General features: G+C 43.5%; 1 protein-coding gene across 4 annotated transcripts in view; it reads right to left on the bottom strand.

Annotated features, from left to right (window-relative positions):
• Nucleotides 1–2,385: 2,385 nt before the first annotated feature.
• cacng8b (calcium channel, voltage-dependent, gamma subunit 8b) overlaps nucleotides 2,386–9,656 on the bottom strand; it is a 41,821-nt gene continuing 34,550 nt past the window's right edge. For all 4 annotated transcript variants that reach the window (XM_028821894.2, XM_028821895.2, XM_028821896.2 and 1 more), the window contains 2 exons: nucleotides 6,491–9,190; nucleotides 2,386–6,435 (listed from right to left, as the gene is read on the bottom strand). In XM_028821894.2, coding sequence (XP_028677727.1) covers nucleotides 8,370–9,190 — 821 coding nt within the window. In that variant the 3' untranslated portion in view covers nucleotides 2,386–6,435; nucleotides 6,491–8,369. The remainder of the gene's footprint in view (nucleotides 6,436–6,490; nucleotides 9,191–9,656) is intronic.

Below are 9,656 nucleotides of genomic sequence, written 5' to 3'. Positions count from 1 at the left end.
TACGTTTGTGACCTGTAACTTAAGTTGCAGTTCATCCTCTGTCCAGACTAAACAATTCCGTTTTATTATGTATTTCCCTCGTTCTTTCTGCATTTCGACCATTGCTTTGCCACAAACAAACGGTGCAGTCGGCTGATAAACCGCGCATCCACAACTCCGCAAAGTAAATACGTGGTGAAAAACCGTCTTTTGTAAATTCAACATGGCTAAACACAACCCACGACTGAGACAAAAAAAAAAGCACACTCTTGGACAAATTCTGTAACACTGCGAAACAATGAAACTGTTAGCCAAATTAGAAGAAAAAGAAACCGCTGCACTTACCACTTGTCCTACATAAGTTCCAGCTTTGACCGCCACAAAAACTTTCCGCGCGCATTAAGGTATCCTCCCATCATCCCCATTGCATTCCTGTTGCCTGATGGGAATTGTAGTCCCCTCCCATTATATCCCTTTTCCTCCGCACGGCATGTAGCCTATACAGTAATTTATGATTGGACCAACGGCAGCACACATGCGCAGTTTCGTGAAAATGGATTCTGCTGTTTTTGAGTGATTGGCGAACAGTCACACTAACAGATTATGTTTTTTATGCAGAAGGCAAGCACCATTTACACATTTTTGGCGTTGCAGTGTGGTGCATATGGGAAATTTTCAAATTGGAATTTCTCAAATGTATCCATGTTAGAGTGGACTATGCCTAAATCACAGCACTATAAATGACAAGCATTCAAAATGACCATCAAATAAAGCACCATATTCACTGTAGAAGGGTGCTCTATGCACTACATTTGGAGACTTGTTAGCCTTTGAACCGTAAAGGCCAGAATGGCATAAGAATTCAAACCCCACTTAGAGAAATGCCAGTCATGGATGGGACACCAATCCCATCAGTCCCATAGGCAGGCAGGGAGGCATAATGGGGAAGGGCTTGGACTGCAGACTCAAATTCTGCTACTAATACTGTGTGACCATGAGCAGGTCACTTCACCTGCCTGTGCTTCTACTGGAAAAAGAAAAGAAATGACACTGATTGTATCTAGCATGTTGGAACGCACCTGCGAAATAAATAAATGTAAGTTAATAAAACCTTCATTATTTGAAATGATTGAGAAAGTACAGGAAAGTCAGCTGAAGTGGTATGGACCTGTGATGAGGAGATCTGAAGGAAAAGGGTCTGACTGGGGATGAGGAGCAGAACTGAGCTATATGGAGAAGGTTGAACAGGCACATTGGAAAAGATGAAGAAGAAGAGGCTTAAGTGCATGTTATCTAGACCAGGGGTTCCCAACTCATTCCTTGAGGACCCCCAAACTGTCCAGGTTTTTGCTCACTGTACCAGGCAGTCAGAAACAGTATGTGCCCCCTATGATCCTTGGGTGCACAATTTGAAGGGTCCCATATGGACCACCCATATACAGTGCCCTCTATAATGTGCCCTGAGATGGGAGGACCGCGTATTAAATGTGTTGTCATTTCTACATACTGTAAGCAAATCCCCTTAAATGAAAGTCTGCAGTGTGCACCTTAATCACAATGTCTGAATTGTTTAATTTGTAATTGTAAACTGTTGAGCAGAGGGGGATATCAAGGAGAAATGTGTCTTTGTCCCAATCATCATGGAGGGCACTGTAGGGCCCATATTTTGGCTGATTTGGGACTCATTTGGCACCTGCATGGACTTGCTACCTGGATTGTAAATCACCTTGGATAAAGGCACCAGCCAGATGATAAGTAATAATAATTCACTACAGGATACTCTGACGCCAGGGTAACTCTAATTCACGATTTACATCTTTGAGTTCCAAGAGAACATGGTGGCTCCATAAGTATGTGACCAGGGTGAGCGGTCTGTGTATGTGAGGAGACTCCATTAGCCAACTGTGCCCTCCTCAACTCCTCATCCATGCGTCCATCTGTCCATTTACTAGACCTGCTTAACCAGATATGGAGTCAGGGGAAGATGGAGCCAATCCAGCAGCAGTGGATCAAGAACAGGAAGCAATTCGAGGACTGGGTGCCCGATTAATTCATGACATGGTGAGGAGTTGGTGTGGATAGATTATTGGAAATAAGAAGATGAATCTCCAGAAAATAAATTAACGTATAATTTGATGACTTCATGGTGAAGCAGGTGAGCCACCTTCTTCCTGTCATGATTGCTGCAGATTCAGGAAACGGATGAATAGAAAGAGCCAATCAGCGCCCACCAGCCTGCAATGGGATGGCCAGTTCAAGAAGTGGAAAAGCTGAGATGAGGGATGAGGGGCTTAGGAATGGATGGACAGACAAAGCTGACAAGCCTCTATTAGTAAATGGGGGCCGCGGGATGCTGGTTAAGGCCCCTCTGAGTACACGTTCACTCAGTAAACAGACAGCAGCAGGCCTGTTCAGACAGACATTTATTTCTGAAACAAAAAAAAATGCATTTGATAAAAAGTCATAAAGTCATGCAGGACAGCTGATTGTTGTCAGTTTTATTACATTTATCGTTTTCTGTAGATATGTGTGTATGTACATTTACATACTGTATATACCCACACATATATAAATATACAGTATATATAATATATATATAAATATATATATATATATATACTATTAATTCTTTTTTAAATATCTCTGTAGTCAGTTTCACTTGTACTCAATAAATTATATTTCACATAATTAAATATTTTTTCCATTTGTTTCATCAAGTAAAGGTGTCTCCCCCTCGGTGCACTTTGACTATCCGCTCTCTTCTCATTTAGCAAACCAAAAAAACAAGAAAGGTCCTCAACTCCCTCACGTATTGCACTGGCCACCAAGAGCGGCATGCCCATCCACATCTGTACATGTGCCCGTTTCTGCCTGAGCCTGCCCACGTCTGCTCATAAAAGAAAGCCAAACCCAAATCCCGGGGATTCACACCATTTGCTTCCAGCTTGGGAATCAAATAATAAAGGTGAACTGTAGGGGGTCTCATGTGAGGGGGAAGGTGAAAGATTTCAGAATCTGATAGATAAACGGGAACTCACAGGGGTTGTGACGCCGCACCTTGTAGGACCAAAATGAAGGACCTCCCAACTCTCTGAAAGGCTTTGAGCCACTTTCGGGTTTTTCCTTCTAGTTATTCCAAACTGCCGGTAGTGGATGTGAGCCACGCTGCCGAGGGCTTTACAAATGGAAGCTGCCCTGAGCAGATGAGACCGGAGGAGTTTCATGGCCTGCAAAGAAGTGGCCATTGAAGACGGGCTGGGCAACAGCACCCCCTTGCAGTCGCCAGGGACTCCAACCTGAGAATGTCGAAATCATACAGGGGAAGACACGTAGGTCCGGTAAAGGGGCTGGAAAAACTTTTAGGGCTTGTTCTACAAGTAGCCGATGAAAAGGAAATCAGGGATTAAATGTTAAGTGAAAAGCAGCAGTGGTTGGGTAAAGATGGTGGAATGCCTGTCGATAATTACGAGAAAATGAGAGTCAGTGTGCCGCTGTGTTCCCGTGTGTCTTACGTTTCAGTTCACCTTTCCAACTGGAAATCCGTAATTTTCCAAATTGCCCCATCAAGTTTCAAAGCTACACCATTCTCTAATACACTAAATGCAAAAAAATATTCCTAAAGGTGTGCAAGTGTGTGTGTGTGTGTGTGTGCGCCATAACATCTACGAGGAATCAAAAAAAGAAAAGCAATGACCAAGAAAAAAAACAAAAGACAATATCGAGACGGCCACGAATGATTCCGCCAGATCCTCAGCTGATGAGGTGTATCAGAGAGGAAGGAGCTCTACTTCTCAAGAATGAGGTAAGGAGTCCAGGCTTGAATGTTTAAAAAAAAATGTGAAAAGAACAAAAAGATCTCCTGTGTGAAATGTGCCCAAGTCTTCCTGTGCACCAGCTCTATGGCCAGCTGCCTTCAGAGCACAGATGACAGGTCCCTTGGTTCCCGTGGTCCAGAGTTTAGTGAGGGTTGCCTCCTCTGCTTCTGCTCTAATGCCTCTTCATCAATAACGTGATTGACCAAAGCAGCTATTCTTGATCCCAAATGAAGACTAGTTGATGGTGGGGGTGAGTGGGATCCACCACTCAGTGAGGGTGCTGGTAAAAGAACATAGATGAGAACTGGCCGAAGACTATGAGCTACTTCCAGGAATTTATGTCATAAAGTCAGCCAATCGACATTTTTGGATAATGTCATGTCATTGCTTCTAGGGTCGGATTGAAGAAAGGTTTACCTGTCACAGTGAGGAGTTTCAGATAACTATGTCTGAAATTTAGGGGGTCCACTCAATCGTCTGCTGGCAAGCAGTTAAGATGATCTGCTATGGGATGAGGAATTTTACCCCCTTTTTAACTCTTAAAACCATTTTGTATGGTTAGAACACCTCAGGCTGTGGGCCAGTCCCGAGTATGTGACATCTGTTGTCCTCACATATGGTCTGCTATGAAATCCAAACTGTTGATTGGAGGTCTTTGGACTCTTGACTTGGAATCCATAAATTTGGAAATTTTCTCTGTGTGTTGATCACAAGAGCACCTCTTTCATGGTTGCCTCTTTGCCTGCCTAGGATAGTATCGTCCAGAAACATCTCGCTAAATTGAACTCATTCTACCTAGTGAACATTTTGAGAACTTGATCTAGTGCTTCTCTGAAAGACTGACATAATCTTCCTGTTTCTCTAGTCAGTATGGAAAATCCAATGATCTCGTGTTTCTTATTTCATTTCTAAAGAATTTAAAAAAGAGGGAGAGTTTCATCCTCAGAGATCTTTCTCAGTAGATCCTATGCATATATCTTTGCACACCCAAATTGTCTTACAGAGATCTCAATCAAGGTGAATTTCATTTGTCCATTGAAGATTTGGAGACCTCGATTTTACTTGCACGTTTCACTTAAGGAATGAGGCTGCTTTTCAGAGAAATCCTGCTGGAATGTGGTCAAGCCTTTGTGGAAAGCCTACTGATCTGAAGTCTCATTTTTCTGAGGATTGATCACTGAAGAACTCACAAATTTGTTTATAAGAGAGAACACTTTGTGTCCAATGATCTTCTCTATTGAGCTCCGAAGCTCATCTTTCTCAAGTTTAGCTTTCTGTTGGCCAAAACTTCCTAATGTATGGAGATCTACATTAACCTGAATCAGATCTATCTGACAGAAGAGTCTAAGATCCTGCTTGAAACTCATTTGAAGTTCACTATTAGAAGAATTTAAGTTTGACCAAATCCTAGGCTTATCATGGGACAGTTGTAGCTGCAGAGAGTGTCAATCACTGACAAACCCGGGGATTTGCCAACCTCGATTATATTAATCACAGAGACATCCATTACCCTTAAATCTATCAGTTAGAGACCTGAATCTAGTCCTTCTCGGAGGTCATCTAAGGGCTAGCATGATTTTTCTGAGGAACTTTGATGAACTTCATGTTAAACAAGCTGTACATCAGAGGTTTTATCCTTTTGAGGACTGACCACTGGAAGACATAAGGGCTTTTGTCAGAAAGTGACTATTTATTGCCCAAATTCTACCTTTCCCAGCTTTAGGTGTGGCCTAAAGCCCAGAACTAAAAAAATATGAGGAGACCTATAATAACCTGAACTTGATGAGTTCATGAACTAGTTGGAGAACCTCAACCAGACTTTCTCAGGGCTCAAGTAGGGACAAAATGTAATTATATTTGATTATCTTGGTGGCACCAAGGCCTAAACTTAGTTTTGAAAAGCCGTAGATTGCACTTCTAATTCTTCTGAGCGCTGACCAATGGAAGACACAAGGGCTTGTTTAAAAAATGGGTGACTACTTTGTGTTTGAAGATCTCCCCACTGTAGATTCCAGGTTTAACATTGTTGGGATTTGACCTTAAGAGATGTGAACTGAAATTTTACTATATTTAGAAGAATTTGATCCATCCGCAGACATTTAGAAGATATGCATTTCACCAGGTATACGTAAGAAGTGGTAAAAGTTTTTCCATGGAATCTTGGCAAAGTATGATCTAGTCTAATAAATATGAAGTCTAGAACTTCTAATGGTTGATCACGGGGAGGGCACAAAAGTCTATTTATGATAGTAATTGCTTGGTTTCTGAGGGTCATCTCTCTGTAGATCTTGGGTCTATGGTTTCTGAGGATCAACTCTCTTGTAGATCTCATCTCTCTTGTAGATCTCGTGTCTACCATTCCCAAGATCCCATCTTTGCACGTTTTGATTTTATTATTAGCAGAACATCTCAGTGTTTGAACAATTTGAAAAATTTAGAGAACTTTAAGGTACCTTGATCCAACCCTTTTTCCAAGTTCACTTAAGGAGTAATGAGAACCCAGCCACAGGGGATGCACAATCCAGCGTGTTTCTTCATGCTGGTCCCAAGCCCGGATAAATGGGGAGAGTTACGTCAGAAAGGGCATCCGGTGTAAACTTTTGCCAGATCAATATGCGGACAACAATAAAAAGATGATCCGCTGTGGCAACCCCTAACTGGAGCAGCCAAAAGAAGAAGAAGAAGAAGAAAAAGACTTAAGGACTAATGAGGTTTTCCAGGGAATCTTGGTGTAAAGCAGTCTATCTTGGTTTGGAAAAGCTGTTGATCTGAAGTTTCATCTGCTAGTGGACTAACCATTTGAGAACATACAGGATTGTTTTAAGAAGGAAAATGCTTGGTGTCCGAGGATCTTTTCTCATTTGATGCCAAGTCTATCTTTCTGAAATTTAGATCTCTAGAGGTGAAGATCTCCATTGATCTGAATTTGATCCACCTACAGAACATTTGGAGATCTTCTGCTAAACTTTCTCTGGGTTAAGAAATTATGCTGGTCTGAGGATTTTTAAAAACTATTTTTCCATGTTCTAGCCTAAGTGTGGGAAAGCTGTAGATCTTTTTTAAATTTGATAGCATAAATCACTGGATCACTCAAGGGTAAATACTGAGGACCTTCTCTTTAAAGATCTCAAGTCTACCTTCCTCAGGCTTAGATCTATGCACACCTTGATCTTCATTTCATATGAATTAAACACATCTACTAAACACTGGGAGGCTTTGGTCTAGCCTTTCCCTGGTTTGCTTAAGGACTGGCACAATTTTCCCGAGGAATTTAGTTATATAATTATATAGAGTTTGTTTGATCTAAAGTGTTCCCTTTGGATGATTGATGACTGGAGGACATGCAGGTTTGCTTAGTTCAGGAAATACTTGATGTCTGAGGATCTTCTCTCAACAGACCCCAAATCTTTAATCCTTCATGTCTATTGCTCTCAACTGAACCATTAGTAGAGGATCTCAGTTTACCAGAAGTTGGTCCATTCACAGTAGAAGTTCTGGAGACCATTTTCACAGTTTGCTTAACAACTAATGGAGTTTTTTTAGGAAAACCTTGGTAGAAGCATTTAATCATTGTGAAGAAAAGCTATTGATCTCTTTTTTGAAGACTGGCTGCCAGCTGGCTCATGGACTTCATGTCTCTCTTTAGATTTTTCCAGATCTATGCAGAACATAAAGCAACCTTCTTTAAATATTTTTCATATACAGCACATCTGATGATCTCAATCCCCTTCTCTTGACACTCAGTTAAAGATTCAGATGAAGATTATGGGAGAGACCTCAGTGGACCACACTGTCATCTTTCCGTGGAAAAGCTTGTCTTGTTTGGAAAGCCCAACGATTTGCTGAAGGGGGCTCCATGAAGGTCTGCAGTGGTACTTTCCCAACTTCAAAGCAGGACGCCCATATCATACGGCACACTCACACTGAAGTCTCATGCTGCCAGGTAGAGCTTATTAATAGTATTTCTGTCCGGCGACTTTTCCGTTGGAGCATCACAATCCATGAAACTTTCCAGTGCCGTGGCCTGGAAGGAGAATTTGCCCCGATCATATCTCCACAGGATTCTCTCAGTAGCCCACAAGGGTTAGCATTTAAGGCATGCTGCTCTGTGGTGTCCACCCTTAAACATCATCAAGCTTCTCTCGATTTCCAAGAGGCCTGCAGCAGCGACTCGCAACTAATGCGGACAGTGCACATTCAGATTTGGATGTGGGACCCAGTCCTTCAGATACGACCTGGAGCTTCTCCTTATTGCTCCCAATGAAGGGAGGGTTACTAGTCGCAATGAGAATTTACAAAGAAGTTCCTTGTTAGGAGTTCTATTTAGTCAACATAAATGATAAGCTCCGCCCTGAAATCCCCTCCCAAGTGCGAAATGGAAGGAACCGGGGTGAGGGTAACGGGTGAGGGAGCCGTCAGAGAAGGAGAGAAGCGAAAAGGAAGAGAAAGAGAGAGGAAACAGTCAGCATTTTAGCCCAAATATTCACAACAGCCACTGGAATCGGCCTTCGCAAACCCTACCAACTTTAGCCCAGTGTGGCCTACTCCCAGTCCGATGCGGCCCCCTCGCTCGCCTCAGACTGGGGTTGTCTTCCGGTTTAGGGTATTAGTGTTGGAGTTCTCCTTAGCCTGTCTGTCAATAGTGCTGGTACCCAACCCCAAACCCCCTACATCTCTCCCTAGAGTGCCAGTGTTGGCACGCAAGGTTCCTGTGTCAATGGGGGCTGTCGGTCTTTCGCTCTGTGGCTGTGCAGCTTGCTGATCTTTTGGAAAGCAATTGTGAACCTGAAAGAAAGTGGCCCGGTCAACCGTGCCATATAGGGGAGCGGCCGACACCCCTCCGACCCCAACTCCCCCTAAACCTGCCAGCTTGGCATCCCGGGACAAAGTATACATGTTAATTTCACCACCCACAGAGGAAACAGTGTGGGGGTTCGGCAGGGTAGATACTGAGATGGGCCCCTGCACTGGAGGCAACTGCTGCTGGTTCTGGAGTTGGGAAAGCTGAGCGCTCTGCAGGCCAGAAGAGGCAAGGAGGGAAGCGGGCAGGCCGAAGTTCTTCACACCGACCGGCGAGGGATCTCGGGAATGCGAAGGGTCTGTGGAGCGTGAGCTAGAGCGTGAGCGATTCCGGAAGCGATAGCTGGGGAGGCGCAAGATGGCAGAAGTGCTCTTGAGGAGGTCAGTTCGGGATCGGCAGCGAGCCTCCTTATTCTTCTCGATGTAGATGTTCACTGCCAGCACTCCAATCATCTCCGCCAGGATGAAGGACAGTCCACCAAAGTAGAATGACCAGCCATAGGAGTAGTGCCATTTTTTGTCCTCGTCTTTCTTTGTGCCAGGGTCACCAGCACTGGCTGAGATGTACACAATCACCCCAATAATGTTGCTCAGACCTAGGAAAGAACAAGAAACAGTTAGGCAGCAGCTGGCATTCAGCATCAGTACAGTAGTAAGTGGGAGACGTAGCTGGAATTAGCGGAGGAAAATCATCTTGTTGTGTAAGACAAGCAGAGCACATGTGGACAACCAAACCACACATGCCAAGGGCCTTAATCAAGATGTCATATATGGAAGGCTATCAAACTGGCAGGGTATATGGAGTAGGCCTCAAGTCCATCCAGCAAGCATCGAATCTTAGAGTGTCTGTAGGGCAAGGTGTCAGTGTGGACAAGAAGTATGAGGGACAAGATGTCAGTGCGGAGAAATCATTTAAGTTTGAGGAGCAAGGTGTCCACGTGGAGAATACACAGAGTGTGAAGGACAAGGTGTCCATGTGGAAAATTCATTTGAGTCTCAAGATGAAGGTGTCCATGTGGATGATAAATGTGAGGGACAAGATATCAGTGTGGAGGAAACGGT

The sequence above is a fragment of the Erpetoichthys calabaricus genome, chromosome 16 (genome assembly GCF_900747795.2).
Source record: "Erpetoichthys calabaricus chromosome 16, fErpCal1.3, whole genome shotgun sequence".
Taxonomy (NCBI): Eukaryota; Metazoa; Chordata; class Cladistia; order Polypteriformes; family Polypteridae; genus Erpetoichthys; species Erpetoichthys calabaricus.
The sequence above is the reverse complement of the archived record's forward strand: the minus strand, read 5'-3'. Positions and strand labels throughout refer to the sequence as shown.